The following is a 24,941-nucleotide window of genomic DNA, read 5'->3' as shown; positions in this document are numbered from 1 at the left end:
ATTTGACCATGACCTGGCAGAACCACCCACAGCTTTGTATACAAAAGAAAAACCAAATGCGTTCCAACTTTATCCCACACCCCTCATACCGGCCATACGGTAAGTCTCACTGTTTGAGTTCTAACAGAAAGAACAGGGGTAGGAAGGCAAGAGAAGGGCAGGATGAGTGTGAACAGCTCCTCTTAACATCCTGAAGGAGAAAACTATTTGGAAATGGAGACGTTACACAGCTCTCCAGAAGAGGCCATTTGTGCTGCCTTAAATGCAGATTGATTACTGCTATTTGGATGTTGAGTGCATCATCTTTTCTGAAGAAAGGGAAAAGCTAAATTTCCCCACATTCAGCTGTGTTGTCAAATCACTTCCCCACACCAGCTCTTTGAATGCGTTTTCCTGTTATCACAGACTCTTGCAATAGCTGATCTACCCTGCTCCCCAAGAGTGACACCCTCACCACTGACACATGCTGCATCCCAGCAGCAACCTTATGACCATGACACCTCACTGCAAGACCCAGACGGAGTGGGCGGTGCACTTCCGGGCTAAAGAAGAAAGGAAGCCATCAAGACACTGAAGAGAAAGAGCAGCCTCCCTCCTCAGCGCTGCTTCAACCTGCAGCCGTGGGAAGAGGGCAGAGATGACTCACCCAACTCCAGCTTCCTATGAAGCTCGGGCTGAAGACCCAACCGTGCCCGGTGCTACAGGAACCTACTATTACACAGAAGGACAGAGAAGAACTTCAAATCACCCTGGCCAGATAGCTCAGTTGGTTAAAGCCTTGTCCTGAAGCACAAAGGTTGCCTGTTCGATCCCCGGTCAGGACACCTACTGGAACAGATCGATGTTCCTGTCCCTCCCTCCCTCCCTCTCTCTCTCTCAGAAATCAGTAAAGTCAACATTAAAAAAAATTTTTTTTTTAAAAATCTTCAAATCAAAGCTGTTTTTTAACAGTATTCAGGAGGAGCTAGTTTTATACAAAAAGAAATTTCACTTGTTGAGGTCATGAGATTGAAAGTGAGAAATCTTGGTTTATTTAAAGCTGTGTCATTAAACTGTTGAGAGGATAAGAGAGGCTGCATACGAGAGCTGAATTTCAGGGAGATGCTCTCATGGGGAAATTTAATAGAAATGAGAAATGGAATAAAAAAGATGTATGGCGGGCAGTGTTAACACGGAGAAAAGAGGAGGGGCCAAGAAAACAGGTAAGAAAAGAAATAGGAAAAATAGCAATATCTAGAGGCACTATTACAGTTATTTAATGTCTGTCCCTTTGAGATTGCATGCTTTGTAAGGCTTGAGTCTATTACCTTTTTTCTTCTCTAGTATTATCCCCAATGCCTGGGCCCCAGGATCCACTCACAAAATGAGAAGAAAGAAATGAAATGAATGCAAAGCTCTCACATGCTAAATAAACTAGCCTTGAATGACTGCTCCCAATAGAGGAATGATTTTTTTTCCTTGGAGAACTGGTTAACTTGTGTAATCTATACATTGTGATAAACTATATAAGTTCTAAAATTTTAAAACACTCAAATTCAACGCCAATTTTCTCACTGCACTGGTACGCAGATGAAACTTGCTTATTAAGATATTGAACAAATCAGGATTGTGTCAAACCAATAGTCCTGAGCCCTTCCATTTAAAAATCCTCAAGTTGCCAGACCTGTGGTAGCGTAGTAAAGTATCAACCTAGAATGCTGAGGTCGTTGGTTTGAAAGCCTAGGCTTGCCTAGTCAAGGCACATATGAAAGTTGATGCTACCTGCTGCTTCCTCCTTCTCTCTCTCTCCCCTAAAATAAATAAATAAAATCTTAAAAAAGAAAAGAATCCTCAAGTCAGAGGTTTTAACTTTGCAACAGAAAGTGCCAGTAAGTCTTCACATTACATTCGTAACCAGCACTGGAAATGCCAGTTAAATGAAAGATTCAGAGAGAAAGAATTCTATCAAAAAGTTTTGCACTTATAAAGCAAAAGCGTTTTTTTTTTAAGCAAAAGTGGGTTTTTTTTTTAATCTTTTGAAATTTTGAGGGAAATTTTTCTATAAATCAGAAAAAATGTGGAGCTGCTGTAGCGAATCGAGTGGGATGCCCAGAGCACTTTTTTCCCAGGGGCACGGCGAGCACCTCCATGCAAGGCAGCACACGCTGACAAGGCACCGCTCCACGCGCACAGGCACTGGTAGACCCATCGGCGCCCCGGTAATCACATCGCCAAGAGAGAGTCTTACTCGAAAGAGTTTGCTAAGACTGAAATCAAGGGCTGGTGTCCATGGGGTTTGGAGGCCAGAGATGCAGAAGTCAGCAAGGCAGGAGCACCAGTTGGTGGTTTTTATTTTTAAAGGAAGGCGGAGTTGCAAGCTTTGCTCAATCAGAACCCAGTCCCCGAGGGGCCTGGGGAAGGGAGGCAGCAGGGCAGAGCTGAGAGAGGGGCAGGCTCACGCTTGCTTCTCAGAGACAGGGGACAATACCTGCAGTTTTCTTATCTGCAGTGTGCTGGGAGAAAAATAGAAAGCACACGGAAAGATAAGAGAGAGTCAGCCCTCTTCTCTTCTCTTCTCCCGAGATAGCCCTCAACTCATTATGTATGTCCAGAATGAATCTAAATCCATTTAAATTGGCTCAGACACCAGACTGTTCAAAACAACTGCTTTCCCACAGTTAAGCTGGGGCATCCCTTTCTTCTCTGAATATACACATCCTATCTTGGTATCACAAAACCTTAGAATTAAGAGGTGCCTTAAAGAAATAAAGCCCCAGCTTCTAAAGTAACAAAACTTCCATGTTTCCCTGCAATAAGCCACAGAGGCTAACAGTTTCTAGAAAACCTTAAAGTATTACATTTTTATCATTGGTAGCTTTAGAAGAATGCACACAGATAACATTCTTCAGGTATGGATGTCTGAGGAGAACAAGGCACATAGCCAGGCTTTGATATAATTGCAAACATCACCAGCTCATCTTCAGAGTCTATGACGAGCCCAACAAAAGCCCACTTGGAAGCTCTCTGGCATGCTAAGAAATTCACATTCTAGCCTCTTTAAAACCATACTAGGTGTGTTATACCAAATATACAGGATAGAGTATATTAACACCTTAGAAAGTGAGAAGGGCCCTGATAATGCCTCAGGATATCGAAAGTCCCTAGAAGGGTATGAGAAATTCTCTGAAGGGGTCAAAAGCCTCGCCTCACCTTCAGTTTGGACCACTCATCAAGACTAGGGATGCGGCAGACCAGGGGACTAAGACGTACAAAGTTAATCGGGAACTGGAAATGTTGGAAAGTCAAGATGGAGAATAAAAAATTAGGAGGGTGCAGAAAAAAAATGATATGTCACATACCCACCAAAGCCCATATGATGACTCTAGATAAAAGAACCAAGTTCAGGAGTGCCACCAAGAAATGCGGGTCAGCTGAGACTAAGTTCTTTTTACTAAAAATAAGGACATGCACTAGAGCTCTCAGAACCCTGGACAAAATCAAAGATAAAAGTAAAGGAGCCCAGGAGAGCAGCAAGGCCTGAGAGTGCACACAAAAATGCCAAAACCTTATCTTGCCAGGACATAGGTAACAAGGGAAGAGGCAGACAATGATAGATGACTGAACTAAAGAAGAAGCTCTGCATATTGGGAAGGAGGGGTCCACTCATCCTTTCACCAAGAGATGTGGCTTCCTCTAGATGTGCCCTGTATCTGAGACACAGTGAGGCTTTCCCCAAAGCAGGCAGGCATCTGCATAAAAGAGCTTGGTGGGCCCACAAACCGAACAGAGCTGCTGAGGAGGTATGAGCATGCTCTGGCCGGCAGGTGAATATGCTGAGAAGCAGTAGACAGGCTGCAAACTGGTATTCTTATTTCTCTTCTGCCCCACATGGTCTCCCCATGGATGCATAATGCAACACTCCCCGGGCTGCCATCAGATGACCTGAGAAACGCTGGCAGATCGGACCCCCTTAGCAGAGGAAGCAGTGGTTGCAGAGCCCCGAGAAAGCTCATCAGCTCCTGGGCAGGCAGGTCCACTGACCCGAGAAGTAGGATGGGTTAACATACTGCCCTTTTCCCAAAGCTTACAATGTTTCCTTCCCTAAAAGGATTAATGGCCAAGCAGCACTCTGAAAAGTAAAATCAATGGCAGAGCACCATGCACCACAGCTGTTACTACTACTGATAACCAGAGAGAGAAACAGGCACCCAGGGTCAGAGACAAAGAAGTCTGTTGGCATCAACACCCTTGTGGGGATGACTCAAGAGAACGCTGATCTTGCAACGTCACCTTCAGCTGCTTATTATTTACTGAACGAGTTCCAGTATGAATGATTATGATGAACACAGCAGATGTTATTAATTTGGCCTTTGCTAATGCATTAGACACAGTACCTCAAGAAATTTTACGTGGGAAATTAATTCAAATTGGCTTGGTTCAGTATGCAATCACTGAAGATTAAAAAACAGCTAAAGGACGGTAAACAAAAGACAGTTAAGTGACAGTCCATGCAGTGAGAGACCTAGGGTCAACGCCAAAGCCATTCTTGTCTAGGGGCTCTATTCAGGGCCCTGGGAGGCAGACACAACTTGCTAATGAGATCTGCAGAGGACACTAGGCTGGGAGCTAAGAGGAAGCCCATTGACAGGGGTATAAAATTACAAGGCAGAGCTCAACTGAAAAAATAAAACAGAGCTAGTCTATCTTGGGGAAAATAGCCCTAAACCCCCATAATAGTCAATAGACAGGCAGGATAAGGGGCAGAAGCAGCATGTAAGAAGAGGTCTGACACGCTGTAACAAGACAGGAGCAAGTATGGAAGAATGTAATGGGAAAAGGAGGAGTGCGTCACAGGGAATGGGGCTTCACGCTGCAGGCAAACCAAATAAACCAGAGGGCCAGGAAACACGTGGTCTTAAAGTGAGGCCAACTTTATCATTTAAAAAAAAGGGGGAAGCCTGACTAGACGGTGGTGCAGTGGATAGAGTGTAGGACTGGAATGCAGAGGACCCAGGTTCGAGACCCCAAGGTCACCAGCTTGAGCGTGGGCTCGTCTGGTTTGAGCAAAAGCTCACCAGCTTGAACACAAGGTCGCTGGCTCAAGCAAGGGGTTACTCCGTCTGCTGAAGGCCCACAGTCAAGGCACATATGAGAAAGCAATCAATGAACAACTAAGGTGTCGCAATGAAAAACTGATGATTGATGCTTCTCATCTCTCCGTTCCTGTCTGTCTGTCCCTATCTATCCCTCTCTCTGACTTTCTCTGTGTCAGGTAGCTCAGTTGGTTAGAGCTGAGGTTGTGGGTTTGATTCCCAGTCAGGGCGTATACAAGAATCAACCAATGAATGTATAAACAAGTGGAATACCAAGTTGATGTCTGTTTGTCTCTTTCTCTCTTCCTCTCTCTCTAAAAAATCAATAAATAAGAAAATTTTAAAAGAGGGTGGTGCATTCTGCATTGAAAATATTTATTAATGGCTGTAAAACCACTATTCCTGTCAGGCAGGTCTTCCAGTCTTTCTCAGATCTTCCTCCTTCACCTCGCTCACTGGGGGTTAGCATTCAGAGACAGCACTAGCTGGCCACTGTGAGGCTCATCGACCATACCACTCCAAAGGAAATTCACGCTGGCCGAGTCTCCTAAATCTTTATGAAGTCTGTACTGCCTTCGAGCAATGGAGGCTCGAGGAAGTGGTCAATTTCTCTCCCTTTACTCAACCTGCAACAGTGCGGTGACCCTGAAGCCAGTTTCCCCACCAGCAGTCCAAGAGCAATGGCTCCACACAATTATCTCCCGGCAGCTCAGCGTTTCTGCAGGCCAGTGTCTTATTACAGTCCTTCTGCTCGGTATTTGAGTACTAAAGAGGCTGTTTCCTTCTTATAACCTAAAACTTCAAGTATTTCACCATCTACGCATTCAACATTATAGCACAACACAGCTACTTCCAACAGCGTAAGAATAGAGCCTGTGGTGGCCTCTCTTTCCAGAGCAGCTATGCAAATTATTTTCATGCTTACCTGCTGGTCAGAATAAAATATTCGCCTGACCTGTGGTGGCGCAGTGGATAAAGTGTCGACCTGGAAATGCTGAGGTCGCCGGTTCGAAACCTGGGCTTGCCTGGTCAAGGCACATATGGGAGTTGATGCTTCCAGCTCCTCCCCCCTGTCTCTCTCTCTCCTCTCTCTGTCTTTCTCTCTCCCTCTCTAAAATGAATAAATAAAATAAAAATTAAAAAAAAAAGAATAAAATATTCACGAGCGGCACAGTGAAGCCAGGACAGAAAACAGGATTCTAGATTCCACTGTACTGCTAGGTGCTCCGCTACTCTGGGAACACACAACTTCTGTTTCAAGTCACCACCTGATCCAGCTGAGCACATCCAGCACAGACCCACCCCTAAACCTCACCTTGAGTCCAGTCTAATCGTCCATTTCCTAGGGTAACTAGATAATCAAGTAGTACTTAAAAGACATGAAGCCACATTTCCCATGATAGGTTCTTCCGGCCTAGTTGACCTAATGCCAACACAGACGGGGAGAGAAAAATGAGGATGTGAGGAAGGCTTAAGAAAACACCATTTATGGACTCGCTGCCTTATTATTTTATACTAGCCATTAGTGACCAGTATATACTGGCCTGAATGACCAAAGATACTAGTATTTTCACCAACTTTGTGCTCAAGAATTAGGTCCCAGACAGAGCCCATTGGGAAAAGGCCACAAAAAAGAATCCAGAAAGCTGCAGCAGTCTGACAGGTGATTTCTTAGCTGACATTCTGTGTGGCATTCTACAAATGCTCTTCGCATCAGGATGTGACATGGTGTGAGAGGTAAATGTCACATATCAGGGCCATGTTCTGTGTCAAAGAGCAAGAGAAGTGACCTCAATGACAAAGTCTGAAGTCTAGATAACAATGTGCCCAAACACATCCCTCCTCTAACTATAGAGCATAATCTGCAATTAACAAACTCCTAAAACTCAATCAGCACTAGGTCATGGAGAAATGGCTGAGGCAAGCACCTGCAATGCCTTAAAAACAATGGATATATTTTGGTCAAGTCTCGAGCCCTCTGCTGAGCTATCTAAGTCAGTTTGGCAATAGTGGCTCAGTTCTTGCTCTGCTTCCTGGGAAGTCTGGGAATCACTCACTTACTAGCACCACCCAGTGACAGCCGTCTCTGGGAGTAAAGCCTTGAAGAATATCACTGGTAAAAAATACTGCTGAGCAGAATGCATGTCCTTGGGGCAACCAGCCACAGGGATGAAGGACAAAAGTAAAATGTCACAGGGCTTCTCAAATGCTCTCCTGCCAGCTGTCAGAAGTGGGAAAGCAAAACTCATTTCCTAATAAATGTTTTCATTTCCTTTGTACATGAATAAAGGTCAGAGGTGATCAAGGGAGGGGCCGGGGAGCTGGGGCCCCCCGAAGGAAGAACCTGAGGTAAACGACCTGCACAGGGAAGCAGGGTGGCGACAGCACAGTGACGACAGGAGTATCTTACAGAGTCCTTGATCTACAAAGAAAGATCAGCTCCAATATATACCTATTCCGCAGATTTAAAGCAGAGGCCCAAGTGTGCTTCCCCAAGGCTAGACGGCAAGTTTGAAGTGAGCCCCTTTTCTTTCACGGGAAAAATTGGACTAAGAGGATACAGGCGTTCTCAGCCTATTAGTTCCCCCAACATTCTGCTCAGGGTTAGGCAGGCTACTGGGAAAGAAAAAAGTGGGGCCATGGACCCCGATGTGTTTACTTTCATAATTACCCGTCTCACCTAGCCTCGGCGGCCAGCAGCTCGTCATAGTGAGAGGACCTCTGGTCGTCATCCTGCCGGTATCGGATCACTGTGGCCAGACCTTTGCTGACAAGGGCCTCTGCAATGTTTCTGCAACAGAAAAGATAGGTCAGTGAGCACCAGAAGTGCATATGGGGCTCAGTCAACAGAAATAATACGTTAGCACCTGGAGGTCTTAACGGGTCCTGGCAGAGGGAGGGAGAGGCAGGGGACTTGAAGACCAATCAGTTGCTAAGCTAGAAATCCAAATAAAAGATGGAATAACAAAGTTCCCTAGCTCAGCACATTTTTGGCTAGTACAGTCAGATGCTATATCAATCCATACATAAAAATGAGCAGAAAATATCTATAAGAAGCCCACATTCGGCCAGGCTATTTACAAAAGGTTATAAACAAGCCACTACCCTCAAGAAAAGTCTGTTCTAAAACATCAGGCACACTGATTTTAAAAACACACACACATAAACACACACACACACACACACACACACACACACACACGACCTAAATTTCTCAAAATCTCCTTTCTAGCCTATAACTAGAAAATGTCTTGCTCCAGGTTGGCGGTGTTAGAAACATTTGGTTTAACTAACACTCAGTGTGCTCCTGATCAGACCTCCTGGCCGTGGTTCTCCCACACAAACAGGCAGCAGAAGGTAAGGCTATGAATGAACTGTGGAAATGTGGTTAATAAAAGTTCTTAGGAACAAATAAAATCTGAGAGGACCAGCATTGGAGTAATATTCCCAACAGTTCTTTCAGGACCATATAGACTACAGACATTTAGCTGCCTTCTTAAATCAATTCTCCAGTTGTGTTGAAGCTTCTTGCCTTCACCGGGATCAGAAAGAGGTGGCACTGTAGGTGACCTATATCCACTAACCAGAGGAGAGTGAGTTGGACATGACTCTCCTTGTCTGTATGTTACTCCTCATCCTGGGAAGGGACCTTGATCAAAGCAATCAAACTTGCAAAAACAAATGATCAAAAATTCTCTGTAGCAAGTCCTGGAATTCAGGAGGCATGATATTATTGGGGAGAGTGGTGGTTATGTCTTTCTTTGTGTCTGTCATAATTACATGAACGGCCCCACTCGAACCATCTGGTTAGCTGCCCTTTAGGGAGGGGGATGCGAAGCAATAGGCTACTGTACCATATGCCATGATTTAGTGTTTGGAAATGCAGTTAACTCGTAACACACTGGTGTGCTTGGAGACTCGGACTGTGGAGAGGCTGGGAGATGAACTAACCACTTTCTGTGCATGTTTAAGCCCATTTCAGTACAGGTTCTCTTCATCAATGCGCAGGGGCTTACTTTTTTAAAAGGTGGAAAACAGAAAACAGTGTGTGCAGGAAGGGAATGAGGGAAAGACACTGTGGCTGACGCTTTTCTCATTATGGCCCCTCTGCTGCCTGTTTATCGCCCGCCAGCACGATATTAATATCTCTGAGCCGCCTTGGAATTAGCACTTCTCAAAATCCACTCCCACAAAGAGGTTGCTCTGCTGGCCACCCTGTCTCCTGAGTCACCGCACAGGCACGCTGGCAAACGCTGTCATTATCAGAGTTGGCTTTGGCAGCATGGAGAATGCCACCAGCCCCGAGTCAGCAGCTGTAGATGTTGATGTATGGTGAGACTTTAACTAAGGGTGTCACCATGAAGCCCCAACAGGGCAGGAGAGAGGCTCCACCCACCAAGGAGCTAGAGAGAAAACTGGGGAGAGCTCCACTGTGACAGGCTGTGATGTCGGAGCAATTTGAAATGCCGGAAGAACAAAGACATATTTGTTACTGCATTCTGAATTAGTGCGCATTGACATTTCAGTCAATACATGGGGCCTGGTGGAGAAAGTTGGAATGACAAAGCAGGCCAAAAAAAATTCACACACATAGGCTTCTATCTGAAAAGCTAGAGAATACTAGGCAAAACAGCACAAATGTTTAATGATCCACTCCTATTAATGCCGCTCAAATCAATTCACAGAATTACTGAGCCCTGCATGGCACAATAGTCCCCATCTCCACATGGCTGCTACCTGCTGTATCCTGTCAGCAAACGTCCACAGGCCAGTTAAGGCCTCAGATCTCCAAACTCCACACCCGGCCCACTGCCCTCCCTTCCTTCCTCTCTGAAGCTCAGAGTGTAAGCCATATTCTCTTAGCTTCATATCCCTAATTACAGATGTCTCCTGGAGGAACAGTTGTGGTGCTGGCGCTTAGCAGTAAGGAGAGTAAAAACACATGAAATAATAATAACCACCATCATTACTGGGCATTTACTATGAGCCAGGCATGAGAGAATCACATCCCATGTACTTTCTCCTTGGCGTGGGTGCCCCACGGGAACCCCTGGAGTCTACCTTCCGGAATAAATGAGCAGGTCTGACAGGGCAAGGGCTGCCTCTCTCTAATCCTGTACCATGGGGACTGGCACCACACTGGGCAGAAAGTACACAGTACACATTTTCTGGATGAAATAATTGAGCGACTCTAAAATATCAGAGAAAACACCTAATTATTTTGGAAGCATAGTACTGAAACATTATTTATTATCCTAAGCATACACATATTAGCCGAGCTTGCTGAGAACAGAATTAAGGACAAAAGCTTTCTACAGATGCCTCACCAGCTTTTGTCTTCCTCCTCTCCATTATCTAAGACTTGAACTTAGAGAGAATGAAAGGGTTGGAAAGAAAATGGAATTAGCCTAGACCCACAGACTTGACTCTCATTCATTTCTTTTGACTGCTAATGAAAGGTCAGGAGATATTCCCCTGGCCAAAGATGGCTCAGAAACCAACACTGGTGTGTTGATCATTTGCCCAGTGAGAAGAGAGAACATTAAGTTACGTGCCATGACATTATGCTGCTTTAGACAAATTTATAAGTTCTGCTTTCTTGAGTGTATCAGTAATTCCACTCCAATTACACATGTCTGGCTCCACTGGATAATTCACAATCAGCATACAAAAAGGATACTAACAGCCCTGGAAGTCTAACAGGAAGTCATCTCTCTATCAGCTAGAAACACAAAGAGAATTAGTGCTGGGATTGAACTGCTTCTCTAAACTAAAAGAGGAATTCAGGTTCTGTTAAAAGTGAAGTTTCCATTAGACATGATCAGATGATAGAAACACAACCAACATAGGTTTCATATATGGGCTTTCTCAAAAAATCTTTGTAGTTAGAATGTTCCCCTCCCACTCGTTTCCACAGTAAGCAAGTTGTTTAATAAGCACATATCTTTTAATAATAAGGATACCTTTGAAACCATGGGGTCCTGATAATCTGTCAACTCCAAGATTGGAAGTAACAAACTATATATTGATAGGCCAGATAATTACATAAAATCACTAAACTACTTAACACTGTGTATGACGCATATATGTGTGTGTAATGTTGGAACAATCTAAACTTACAGAAAAGTTATACATACTATAAGAACATGCCCTCCATCTCTGAACCATCTGAAAGTGGTTCAAAGATAAGGAATCAGGTATACTATCACCCCCAAATACTTTAAAATGTGTGTTTTCTACAAACCAGGACATTTTCTTATTTAATCAAAATACAAGGAATTAGAACCAAGATATCAAAAAAAAAAAAAAAAGAACCAAGATATCAACACGAACACCTTACTACCATCCACAAACCCTACTCAAATGTTGCCAATTGTTCCAATGTAAGCTGACTGTCCTACAGCTTACATTTTGCCAATAAAGTACTTAGGAAAAAAGGGATCTGGTTCAGAATTACACTTAGTTGTCGTGTCTCCTTAGTATGAAACACATACTCGGTCTTTATCTTCGAGTATCACGCGTGGCCTTGACACTCTAAAGAATACAGACCACTTATTTGGTTTCTCTGATGTTCCACGGTGATCAGATGCAAGTCATGCACCTTTGGCAGGAACATCACGGAAGAGCTGCTGTATTGTTCCCTTAGCCTCCTCTGAAATGATGTATAATTCACTATCGATGCTCACTTTGATCACTTCATCAGGATAGTGTCTCCCAGGCTTCTTCACTGCAAAGTAACTTTTCCCTCTTTATAATTAATAGGTATTTTATGAGAAGATACTTTAAACTATGTAATTTTCAGCCCTCACAACCCCAAGTTATTCATTTATTTATTTGTATCAGTATAAACTCATGGACTCTCATTTTATTCAAAGGGTTATAATACACTACTAGCACTATTTATTTTGATGATGAAATTGTTCCCAATTCGGCTAGTGGGAATTGGGTTAAGTGGGCTTCCGTGTCCTGTGGACGTGTCCCCATCGTTCTTTGAGCATTTCCTGATTTCTAGCACAACACATTCCAGACTTGTCTTGTGCTGTTTTCTGTGGCTCTGAAATCAGCCATTTATCTAAGCAAGCCCACACTTACATCATTATTTCTTTTCTATACATTTATTTCTGTTACTATGGAAAACCATGTGTGGCAGTCATGAAAATGTGCCTCTCGGATCTCTGACTGCAGGAAGCATAATTGACTGACAGTCACAGCTGCTGTGCTCGGAAATCCATCACTGCTTCAGCCAGGGCCGAGCTCCTCCCCTCCCCAGCTGCTCCGAGCAGTGACTGAGCACGGCAGAGACACCATGACAGGCCTAGTGCAGAGTCTTGGGACTCCTCCAATGGGCCCCTGGCTCGAGGACACATCCGCTCTGCAGAAACTTACAACTGACTGTCCTACAGCTTACATTTTTCCAATTCAACATTCCTTCCTTCCCCCCCCCCCCCCCCCCCCCCCCCGTCCCCCGGCTAAGGTCCCACTGTGGTCTGATGACTTCCCAGCCTCGGCCTGGTCCAGAGCCCTGAGAAATTTCACCCATTAATCTCCTGCATATCTAGTCCCAATTTGCCACAGACTTCTCAGAAAACCTGAACCATGAATTCACACAGTTATCTACAATCCTAAACCAACATTACAGGGTTCATTTTAGTTTTCTTCCCTCCCATATTAATACCTCCCTTCTCTGACTGTGGGAAACCTGGCTTACATTAGCCTTAATTTTTTACTCGTAAGAAAAAGCTCCTCTGTATATACAACACTTACTCATAATTCTGTGACTTCCATGATTTGGTGCCTAACAATAGAGCTAATTTAAAGGGAATACACCACTCAACAAAAAAGGACCTGGGTTAAATGGATAAGTATTTCAAAAGAGCGGGTACAGGGAATGATACCATAACACACGTGCGCGCACACACCCCTTCATTCTTCATCGGAACAAAGATAACATAATTCTCAATGGCTCTGGCTCATAGATCTCTATCTAGCTGTTTGAGCTTAACATATTCCACTTAAAAACCATCTACATCTTATCAGTCACTGAGGTGTCCGTGGAGATTATAAAAGCAGAATATTTTCCTTAAGGCAAACAGACATGTGGGCACATACTGAGAATAAAGCAAGCCCATAAAGAAATGCCTCTACAATGTACAGTATTTTAGTCAAGGTTAAAGCAAAGGGTTGAAAGATAATTAACAGCTCAATTCATTTGTAACAGTAACATCATCTACAGCAGAGACACATATCTCATGTGCACATGCATGCACAAAAATACACTCCCCATACAATTTCTTTACAATAATTTCAAGGCCTTTGCCCTGGCTGAGTGGCTCAGAGGATAGTGTTCTCTCAAAATGCAGCGATGGCGGGTTTGATCCTCGGTCAGGGCACATATAAGAATCAACCAATGAACGCACAACTAAAGGGAACAACTAATAGAACAGTGAATTGATGCTTCTCTCTCTCTGTCTCTCTCCCCCTATCTCTCTCACCAATGAAAAAAAAAAATGTCAAGGCCTTGTGGTCAAATTTTATAAACTGTGCATGAAATGCATCGCATGGCTATTTACTGAGAGAACATGGATCCAACAAGTCACTGGGCACGAGTCTGGGCCTCTGTCATTTGTGACCCTTAAAGACTTCTATCTTGTGCTGGAAACGACCTCCATTTCCTTTTCACAATGGCTGCACCTTCACCACAAAGACAGGCTTCCTCACAAGTTCTAGGATGAAGATCCCCAGCTGACAGGGTTCCAACATTGATTTCTAACCTAACAGAGGGCTTGGCTCACTTCTCAGCTCCACAGGGACGCACCGCTGTGGGGCTGAGCAACACAGAAGCTTCATGATGCTGACATCTTTCTGTGCAACCAAGTTAGAGACAAGCAAGGAGGAGGAGGAGGTCACCAAAGGCTTCGATAAGGAAGCAGAAAGCAGAAAGATTGACGAACTCTTTTCTTCAGAGTATTAGGTCCAGGCCCTGGTCGGGTAGCTCAGTTGCTTAGTCATCCTGACATGCCAAGGTTGCGGGTTCAATTCCCAATCAGGGCACATACAAGAATCAACCAATGAATGCATAAATAAGTGCAACAACAAATCAATGTCTCTCTCAAATCAATCAATCAATAAAAATAAATAAAAGATACCGTTAAAAAAAGAGTATCAGGTCCACTTTTACTCATATAATATGTAAAATGTGGGCTTTCCACAAAGTGGGGACAATGATAAATGGCTAATGGGCCCAAAGCCTCCCTTCTCTATAGGTTCACATGAGGAGATCTACTATCCACAGGAACCAGACAAGTTCAGGCTTGAGCTAAACTTGGTTTTTATAGGCTGACCTAATGAGCCTGTAAACGGGGAGAGTGAAACTCTAGATGACAGGGATCTGCAAACAACTGACAATAAACAAATCTCTTCTATTAAGTTAGTGCTTTTCAACCTGGCCCCAAACTAGGAGAAAAGTCCTACAGAGCAGCAGGTAGCTTCCAAAAGCTTGCGCGATGACACCTCCACACGGTCACAACTGACCTCTCCCACCCAGTGTCTTTCATGTTCCAGTCTCCCGTGACGTGAATTCCCACAAATCTAAAACTATAATTTCCCCCATTTTTTCTTAAAATACATCCAGGAGGTGCTTCCCACATAACCGAGCAGCATATGTAGGCTTGTTTTAGAAGCATCAATAATTAGAAACATCTGAGGTGGCACAACATCCTTTATAGATTTACCAAATCTCTCTCCTACTGTCTTCCCTGTTTTTTTTCAGTTCTCCCTTGAACCAATGTAAAATTCTAAAAATATCTAAAATCTTTTTTTTTTTCTTTTTATCTTTTTACTCTTATCTCCACCTTTGTCTGTTTAACAAGTCTTGTCTACAGGATCACCACCAGCAGCCCCACCAGAGGACCTGTGCAGTGGCTAGGACCTTTCCCAGAATGCATGACAGACTGAAAATGAAGAGGATTCAAATGCCTCGATGTCACTAGCCAGTCTTTGGAAACTAGGATAAAATGAGGGGAAAACCGCAATGATTATCAAGGGTTGTATTAAGGTACATGGAATCTTAGGGCAGGCTCTGAGAGCCAAAGGTAACTGTTTTTGACAGTTACCTGACAGCTGTTGTTAGACACAGCATGACCCACAGAGCAGCCTGACTCCAGAAAGCCAGACACAAGACTAGGCAAGTGTGGAACGGGACTTATCGGAACAGCCTTCGAAGCAGGTCACGTGAAAAAGCACTCTTCAGACATAACTGTCCAGTAAGTTTTACTTCATGGTTAACGAGCACTCAGAATATGTACAAGGTTCTAAACACAACTGCTCTTCTCATGAGAGCATTTTCTAGAGAATGGAGATAAGATATGAAAATCAAGAAACAAAGAAGGAAAGAAAAAAGGAAGGAAGAAAGTAGAAAGAAAAGAGACGGAAAGAAGAAAAAAAAGGAAGAGTTATTTCATGAAAAAAAGTACTGCTTGCAGGAGATAAATCCTTGAACCCTGTGGCACAGACTCATCCAAACCTCATTATAAAGAACAGGACTACTCCTGAGCACAGAGAAAGGCCTCTCCAGCCCAAGGCCATGCCCCACTGAGAACCAACAGCCCTCTTCAGTTTGGGAGGAAGAGAGATAAAACCAACAATACCTAGGGACCAGGGTTTTAAAAGTGAGTGATGAAGACATGTTAGTGACCGTATTTTTCACTCCATAAGATGCACCTGACCATAAGACACACCTAGGGTTTTAAGGAGGAAAATAAGAAGAAAAAAAATTCTGAATCAAATGGTGTGTTAAAATATTTAATAAAATACCGTATTTTTCATCCCATAAGATGCACGGGCATTTTCCCCTTCACTTTTTTTTGGGAAAAAAAGTGCATCTTATGGAGTGAAAAATACAGTACTTCATACTCAACTATCCCCAAATAGCAAATTCTCTACTTCAAGGTAGCTCTGGGCCATATCCCACTCATTACCTTATTTCCACTCATGCCTCTCCAAGGGCACACCTACCACCTCTGATCTCCTGAAAGAAAAACTAGTGGACAGAAAAATAAAATAGAAATATAGAGTAATCCCCCCTTACCTGCAGGGGACATCTTCCAAGACCCCCATGGATCGCTGAAACCAGGGAGAGGACTGAACTCTGTATGCACTTTCTCTTCCCATACACACATTCCTATGATAAAGTTTTACTGCTAAATTAGGCACAGGAAGTGGTTAACAACAATAAAATAGGACAATTATAACAATATACTGTAATAAGAGTTATTGGAATGTGGTCATTTGTTTCAGGGGACCCCTTGCTGAAGTTCTTCCTGTAGTCTCAACTCTTCCGGGCGCACACCGCTACCAATCCGAACACGTTTTCTGATGATGTCTTCCACCCACACACTTAATGCTTTTTCCATCTTAACTAAGCACATAACGCATCGTGGCAGTTAACGTTTGCAGTCGGAGGTGCAACAGCAAAACTAGCACTAATGTATTTTTCCTTCTTTACCCTTTTAGTGATAGAAGATGTGTTCTTAGGGTTGATCTTATCAACCTCAACCTCAGTATTTGATCTTTCCCCCTTTCTTATTAAGTGGACAACTTTCACCTTTTCACTTAAAAAAACCACTTCATGGCTTGTCTTTGGCACATCTGAATTGCCATCTTTGCTACTCTTGTATTTTGGGGCCATTATTAAGTAAAATAAAGGTTACTTGAACACTATCACTGTGATACCATGACAGTTGGTCCGATAACCCAGAGCTTAAGTGACTAACGGGCAGGTAGCAGAAACAGCGCAAAGATGCCAGAAAAAAGGGTGACTCACATCCCAGAAGGAAGGGAGAGCAATAGTGCGAGATTTCATCATGCTACTCACAACAGCGCATAATTTAAAACTTACGAATTATTAATATTTTTGGACCATTGTTGACTGTGGGTAATTGAAACCATGGAAAGCTAAATTGCAAATGAGGGGGAACTACTCTGCAAGGAAGACGTAGAATTAAACTCCTAACTCACTGCCTAACTCTACTAATGGAGAGAGTAATGTTGAAAATATGGGTCAGAGCGACTTAGAAAAGCAGGGGGAAGAACTGTAACACCAAATAACTTTTATCAAATAGTTATGCTCACTAAACAGACAATTCTGTTCTGCCGCCAGGATTTCTGCGACACTGTAATCTTATTGTCACTTCTTATATACTTTTGTTTATTCAGCAGTATCATGGATATGGCTTTATAAGTCAAGGAAAACTGTGGTATTGTACTCAACTATGCCAGCTCCTCTCTAAGAAGCACTTACACTTCCAAGTAAGCAAAATATTTGAAGAGGTTAGAACAATAATGAACCTTGGCTATATGTATGAGGGGCACATTAAATATCAGTGGCAATAAAATAATGTCACCTTCAAATATCTAATATTTCCCCCATCTCGAATCCTCAAATTCAGACAGAAGGAAAACAGTGAAAACAAATATCTGTTTCACAGACAAACTGCATGGACTTATCTGAATCTCCCTTATACATCAGGGCAGAAGAGGGAGTATGGACCCAAAGTGACACTCCCTCTATTAGTCACACATCTTTCCCAGAAGGAGACAAATAGATTCTTCAAAAATAATTAAGAAAATCAATTAAATACTGGATCTAGAATGAATAAAGGAAACTGTCTAACCAATATGCACTTCCAGTCCAGCCAAATTGGTCTACTCATTGCTAAATATGCCACACAGTTACAGTTCCAACTATTTGCAGGACATGTGAATTTTTATGATTCATCATCACGTAAAACTCAGCATTTCAAAAATAAAACTCCCTTCTCTAGAATAAGCTTTTCTAAGCCTATCAAATCAGCTCATTCTCCTAAACTCCCAGTCACCCAGACCTGATTTCTCTCATTTCCATTTAAAATTAGTTGCCAAAACTTTAAATTTAATCTCCAATGTTTCCCCCCCATGAATGTTTTTTATTCTATTCTTTCTCGACCCCAGCTGTGGCTCCTACTACCTCTCACCTGGACTACTTACTGCTGCTTCCCTTACCTGGTTTTCTTGTGATGTTGAGCAATTTCAAACACCGCCAGTTTAACCCGCATAAAGCACAGGTCTTACTAGTATTCCCCCTTCTCAAACCCACCATGATCACACAAACCTTGTTAGACATATCTCAAGTTATCCTATATGTAATGAAGACAATGGAGGGAAAGGAGGGGGAGGGGAGGGGGAAAGAAGGGGAGGAAAGGATTAGGGTTAGGAGAAGCAAAAGGATTTGGGGGAAGAGAAGGAAGAAAAACATTTTTGAGCACTTTTCTAAATGCTTTATGTTTATTAAACTACTTAATGGTCACAAAATCCTAATGAGGCAGGAATTGTTATCATCCTGATTTTATAGATGAGAAACTTGAGGCACAGAAAGGTTACAAACTAGTAAGTGACAGAGCTGTAACCAACAAGAAAGGCTATGTACAGAGACTTGACATTTCAGTAATGAAAAGGATCTTGCTAATAATCCTATCCATCCCCTAAGCTGTAAATATCTAATGACAGAACCATTTCTCTGTTTTTCACTCAAAAGGTAATTTTAGATTTAATGAAGATCTACTGGGTGTCTACTATAGGACACGCACTTCAACACACATTAACCTAATCCTTCTAGAATGGTAAATATATGGTAATTCTATACACTCACAAAAAAGAGTAAACAGTTTCAGATTTGCCATAAGTAGCCACAATTAGAAGCCAGATTTTTCCAATTCTAAATCTATTTTTCTTATGACTAAGTGCCACATATTACAGGATACCAGACTATAAAAAGCATTCTACAACCGAGCCCTTATATGTCTCTCTAACCCTATTCCATTAAACGCCTTTCAGTCTTTCTGTGTTACTCCAACCAGCCAGTTAGCTACCACCAAGTCTTGTCTTCCCTCCAGCTCTGTGCCTTTGGCTGCGCCACTCATTTGTCACTTACCTACCTCTTACTGCCACGTGTCATTACCTCCTTTGTGTTCACATCATGTCTTCCCAACTAGATCACATTCCCTACTCCTCAGAAAGAAACCAACACTTAGTAGGCACTCAATAAATATTTATTGGCTAGCTGATTGATTCCACTCTCTGAGTTCCCAGGGGGTTCTGTGGGATGTTGGAGGAAAACAAAGTAATAACAGACTGAATCACAGAATCTCTGAGCAGAAAGAGTCCACAGAGATAAAATAATCCAAAACCTTCCATACAAAAATAATCACAGAAACTCTGGAAATTTTTCCACAAGTTGTCTGAAGAAATAGAGAGTTACACCATCACAATGGCACCTCAAATCCTCTGACTCTCATACTGCTTCCCTTTATTATGCTGCTGTCCTTTTAAGAGTCTATAAAATAGAAATAAATATATTCTGCACATGAATTATCTAAGATGCCAGTAATACATTAAACATTTATCAGCTCATTAAAAATAGTCTATCTATATCATTATAAATTTGATCACTCTAATACTAATAATGCTAGCTAAAAAATATATTAAACATTTAATTATAATGATTTGCTTGCCTTCTGAGAATTAAGAGGACTTTTTTCTGGGGAAGGGGGAGAAATGATTTGAAAACCTCTGATGGTTTTTTTCTCTCGATATTCTAACACAAGGTAGACATATTCATTATAGACATGGCATGTTTTCTTCATCCCTCATTTCCTATTCTCTTATTTCCTTTGAGAAATCAACATTTTATGAAAGAGTGTGTGAAAAGCATGGATACAGGTGTACAGTGAAAACATCTCAGACATCTCTCCCTCAGTGCGAGCGGAGGGAATGAACTGAATCTGTACAGCCAGTGGGGGGCTCCTTCCCTTCCATCACCCCAACCCCTCAATCAAGTCACTGACCCAGGAGAGGTCCAGCAACAAAAGGTGACTGTAGTCATTCCATACTTTTGTACATCATGTGGTCTTTCCATGTGCTTGAAAGCCAAATATTCACATTAATCAGTGGATGTAAGTAAGAGACAACTGCCACCCCCTTCGTAACAGGGTCACCTCCCACTGTCAGAGACCTTGCCTTCTCCACATGGAGAGGGACTTGCTCAGACGGTCACCGTGCCCCTGTTCCCAGCAGCCTGCACACAGACACACTGACAGAGGCCCTGCCAACTAAATGCCCCTGCCCTGGGAGTAAAGCACAGGAGAAGAGGCGTCAGGATGTACCTGCAGTGGTGTCCTGCTCTGAGGCAGGGCCCGGGCAGACAACAGGGTCCTCAGGCCAGGCCTAAGTAAAGACAATTCCTCTGCTCCCCGCTGCCAGCCCTGTGCAACTGCCTGGTCCCCGTCTCCTTCCCAAGTCTGATACCCCGCCCTTAGGTCAGTCTCTCAGCTCCCCCAATCTCCTTCTTCAGCACTGTCAGGCATGTTGCTGACCAAAACACCTGCAGATTTAACTGACTCTTGAATATGAGGTTGCATCCTTAAAAGAGTTTATTTTTAAGTCCCTAAGCATTGATTGCGTAGACCACAGTGGATAAAGCATTGACCTGGAATTCTGAGGTTGCCGGTTCAAAACCCTGGGCTTGTCTGGTCAAGGCACATATGAGAAGCAACTACTACAAGTTGATGCTTCCCGCTCTCCCAACCCCTGCTTTTCTCTGTCTCTGTCTCTCTCTCCTCTTTCTAAAAATCAATAAAATTTTTTAAAAAATGAATAAACAAAATAAGTGTGAAGTAGATCCATTGTTTGTAAAAGAGATTTTCCTAGTTATTTCATTTGAGTTTTTAAACAGAAATGATGCCCCAATTATATTCATTTTCTTAATGGAAAAACAAAAACAAAAACTACTGCTTACCAGTTACTACAATTTCATATCTTTAGGTACCAAAAAATATAGAATTGTAGTATAGTTTATTTTGTTTATTGTTTGCTTTCCAAAATGCACATTAAGGGAGAAAGAAATCAGTCACAGTACAGCAGAGTTTTTTGTTTAGGGATGTTTTTTCTTTTTAAAGAAAGACGTAATATAAGACATTATCTCAAACCAACACTTTAATAGGGGGAAAAAATCTAAATTATAAAAAATGAGTAAGAGTCAAAACAATACAGTAAAACAGATGAATATAATAAAACAAGAATGCCAAGAATAAATGTTGATCTATTCTCCATCCAACAAAAGAAGTTACACATAGCATTTATATTTATTCTTCAATAGTGAAAGCCAGTTAATGTTCCCCACTTCCTCTAGCTCTTTGTGGCCGTGGAGAGCAATTATGAGCTCATTTCATACAGAGTTCATGGCACAGAGCAGTCATTCAGGGCCGAGGACCAGGTTCTTACCCCAACTCTCTGGTTGTTTCAATTCTTGTAAAGGCACTAGCCTACGTGAGTTTCTGAATCTGTAAATGAGGGGACAGATCTCCACTTCACATGTATTCTAATCTAATTTTTAAAATGAACTCGTATATTCAACATGTCTTCATCTTTCTATCCACATCTTTATACAGCACTTGATGATAATATTTGAGGCCATAGAGACTATCTACCATTTCAGTAGGTATTAAATACACCTGAGGGTATATACACATGTCTTCTTATAGTGTGTGGAGCACTGTGGGAGCAGGTGTATTTCTGCCAATCTTTCCACCAAGGATCACAAGGGCCCTGCCACTCTGTACTCACGTACACACAACGGTAGGGAGGGCTGGGGGCCCAGGCTACTTGACAAATTTATAAGAAGATATTCATTCTCTTCAACTCTTTAATGCCCATTTCTTTAAGATATGCTCTGGACTATAAAAAAGAGGATGGAGGGATGAGCACACAAAAGATATATAAAATATTTCCTACCAGGGAAACTACCGACATGCAAACTTTTTGATTCTTCGCTGGCTGACTCCTCCTTCTCCTTTAGCCAAATACTTTATTCAAGAACAAGAACAAGAGACTGACTTATCTCATTAGTAGAAATGTATTTGAAGAAATGATTAAGAGTAGAGTTGACATTTACCAGGAATTCATTACATTTCTTGTACCTCTGTGGTTCACTAGATTATGTAAACTAAGAAGCTGGCTTCTCTATGTATCTTATCTCTGAAAACAGTGAAAAATTAGACTCACCTTCACATTTGCTTAGTTTGTCAAGTACTAATTTGGCCCATCAAGCTCAGAGCTCATTCTTAAGAAATATGAATAGCAGCAATATGTCAATAAAACAATTATGAGATGTTTCTTGAGTACTTCTTATGAGACTACAGAAGATTACTACATCGTAAGTATTAACGAAACAGATGAACTTCACTACAGACAGAAAAAAATCAGAAAGACTTCTATTATTATAATCACAGAGTTTAGAGCCGAAAAGATCTTACTTTTGTACTCCTATTCCCTCATTTTACAAACAGCTAATCTGAGATTCGGAGACATGAAAAAGTAGTTTGTGACTGACCTGGACTAGAACGCAGATCCCAAGTTATAAAACAGGCATCCTGCCACCATGACAACCTGCCTCCGGCTTCCACATACAGACTGGGAAACTAATGACACACGTGACAGTACAGACAGAGCTCAAGGGCATTATGCTAAATGAAAAAGTCAACCTCAAAGGATCACACACTGTACGGTTCCATTTATATTATGTTCTTGAAATTACAAAATTATAGAGACAGAAAACAAACTAGTGGTTGTTAAGGATGATGGGAGGGTGAAAAGCACAAGGGAGAGCTTTATGATAATTGAATAATTTTCTGTCTTTGTTGTGGTGGTAGTTACATGAACCCACACGTGGGATAAAATGGCACAGACCTACACACTCACCCTATACCACTGCCAAATTCCTGGACTGGATTCTGCACTATAATTATATAAGATATAATCACTGGGGGGTTACTGGAAGAAGGGTATACAAGGTGAACCTACCTATACTACCCTTGTAACTTCTGTGAATTTATAATTACTTAAAAATAAAGTTTTTAGGTCAATAGAATTTGAACTTACTAACAAGAAAGGAGAAAAACTCCAAAGACTCTAAACTCCATTCTCAATCAAATAATCAGAACAATTCAAAGCCAGAATAATCCTTTAAAAATTAAAGTCAACAGCTGTTCCCATCATTCCTCTGCTCAAAACTTTGCAGTGACTTCTGTCTCACTAGCTCTATAGCTCATAGCTCTATACTTGTCCTAGCTCACGAGAACCTCTACAGTTCGCTGGCCCCGCCTGACCTGCTGACCTGTCGCTCACCACCCCCACATGTGCTCCCTCAGCTCCTGTCACATTGGCACCACTAGACCTTTGTCACCGGCATTCCCTTTGTCTTTGTACCGCATGCTCCTTCACCTTTTATCACTGAAGTCACCTTTTATCACTGACTACCCTACTGAAAACCTGCCTCCTCCCAACCCTGGAATATCTCCTCTGCCCTTCCTTAATTTTCTTTATTGTGCTTTGACCATCTACACATTTCTACAGATTTTCTTTGTTTCTTTATCTGCTTGCCACCACTACAATGTAAGCATCATCACCGCTCCCCCCAAACCCACAAAAACAAAAACCAGAATTCTCTCTATAGTATTAAAATATTTTATCTCCGGTGCCAAAATCAGTACCTGACACATCATGTAGTCAACAAATAACCTGAACAGACAACAAAACAAAAACCAATGTAGAAAGGTAAAATAAACATGTTATGTTCATGTAGACTACGGAAAGGGTGTAATTTGGGGATTATACATAGATGAAGTTGAGTTTCATTTAGATGAGCAATCATGAGACCTTGGTTTCAATTCTGGCTTTAATTGAGTGAAAAGTAAGATAAGACACATTTGCCTTTTCTGTCCTGTTTTGCTGCTTATCATCTCAAATGGACTAACATGAAGAACCTTTGGGGTCCCTAAAGTTCTAAGTGATTGCAAACAGGGCATGTCCAGTCTAACAGCCAAGTCCAGTTATAAGCCCATAGAAAGACAGGAGAGGTGTTTCAGCATTTGTTAGTTCAAAGCCCCTCTACATGGCAAAAACTGCATTATGCACTGGGAATTAAATGAAGAGAGATTTGTGACCCAGTGTCGTAAGTGCTGCGAACCTTACAAATAAGCAAGCACAGGGTGCTGAGACAGCACATACCCAGATGTCCAATGAGGGCCCAGGTTTGGCGGGGTACCTGAGGTACAGCTTCCCGAAGACAGAAAGTGCCGAAGGATGAGTGGGAGCTAGCTGGGGGAAAATGCATGTTCCAGGCAGAGAGAGCAGACTGACTTTAAGAATACTGAGATTAAGGTGCTTTTTTACAGAAATGATGGATGAGAGCCAGGGATTGTTAAATATAAACATGAAAAGGTAGGCAAGAGCCAGACCATGGTTTGTCCTAATCCTAAAGGCTATTGGGATGATTAATGAAGAGTTTTAAGCAGGAGACTAACAATCAGATTTGTGTTTCAGAAACTAAATTATAGCAATAGTGTGAAAAATGAATCGGAAGAGAATTAGAAGGCTGGTAAGACTGACAGCATAAACCAGGCAGTGAGAAGAGAAAGGTTGAAATGGACGGGAGAATTACTGTGGCAGCAGTTAGACAGACACGAGCAGAGCAGGGATGACAGGCAAGGTACAGAGGGTCACCAGGACAGAAAGCCCTGGTGCCTAGCAACGGGAAAACTGGGAAAACAAGGACCTCGCCCTCAGCATATCACTGGCGATGTGTTTAGACCCTCTGACTTTTCATATCACTGGTCGTATGGTTCGGATTTTCCGCTGACCTCCCCTCCCCTGGCATGCTGCTAGTCCTGTGGGTTAGACTTCCTTAGAAGGGGAACAAACAAGGGGGCCTAGAGAATAGCTCTTAAGCATTAAACCTCCAGGACAATAAGGCGCTGACCAGCATCAAATATGTACACC

General features: G+C 42.4%; 1 protein-coding gene across 1 annotated transcript in view; it reads right to left on the bottom strand.

The window, feature by feature from the left end:
* Nucleotides 1–24,941, bottom strand: part of SND1 (staphylococcal nuclease and tudor domain containing 1) — a 445,599-nt gene that overhangs the window by 187,413 nt on the left and 233,245 nt on the right. Inside the window, exon 13 of the mRNA XM_066262225.1 lies at nucleotides 7,753–7,863. Within this exon, the coding sequence (XP_066118322.1) occupies nucleotides 7,753–7,863 (111 nt within the window). The remainder of the gene's footprint in view (nucleotides 1–7,752; nucleotides 7,864–24,941) is intronic.

This window comes from Saccopteryx bilineata, chromosome 2, assembly GCF_036850765.1.
Source record: "Saccopteryx bilineata isolate mSacBil1 chromosome 2, mSacBil1_pri_phased_curated, whole genome shotgun sequence".
Taxonomy (NCBI): Eukaryota; Metazoa; Chordata; class Mammalia; order Chiroptera; family Emballonuridae; genus Saccopteryx; species Saccopteryx bilineata.
Note: the sequence above shows the minus strand (reverse complement) of the source record. Positions and strands in the feature narration are given on the sequence as shown.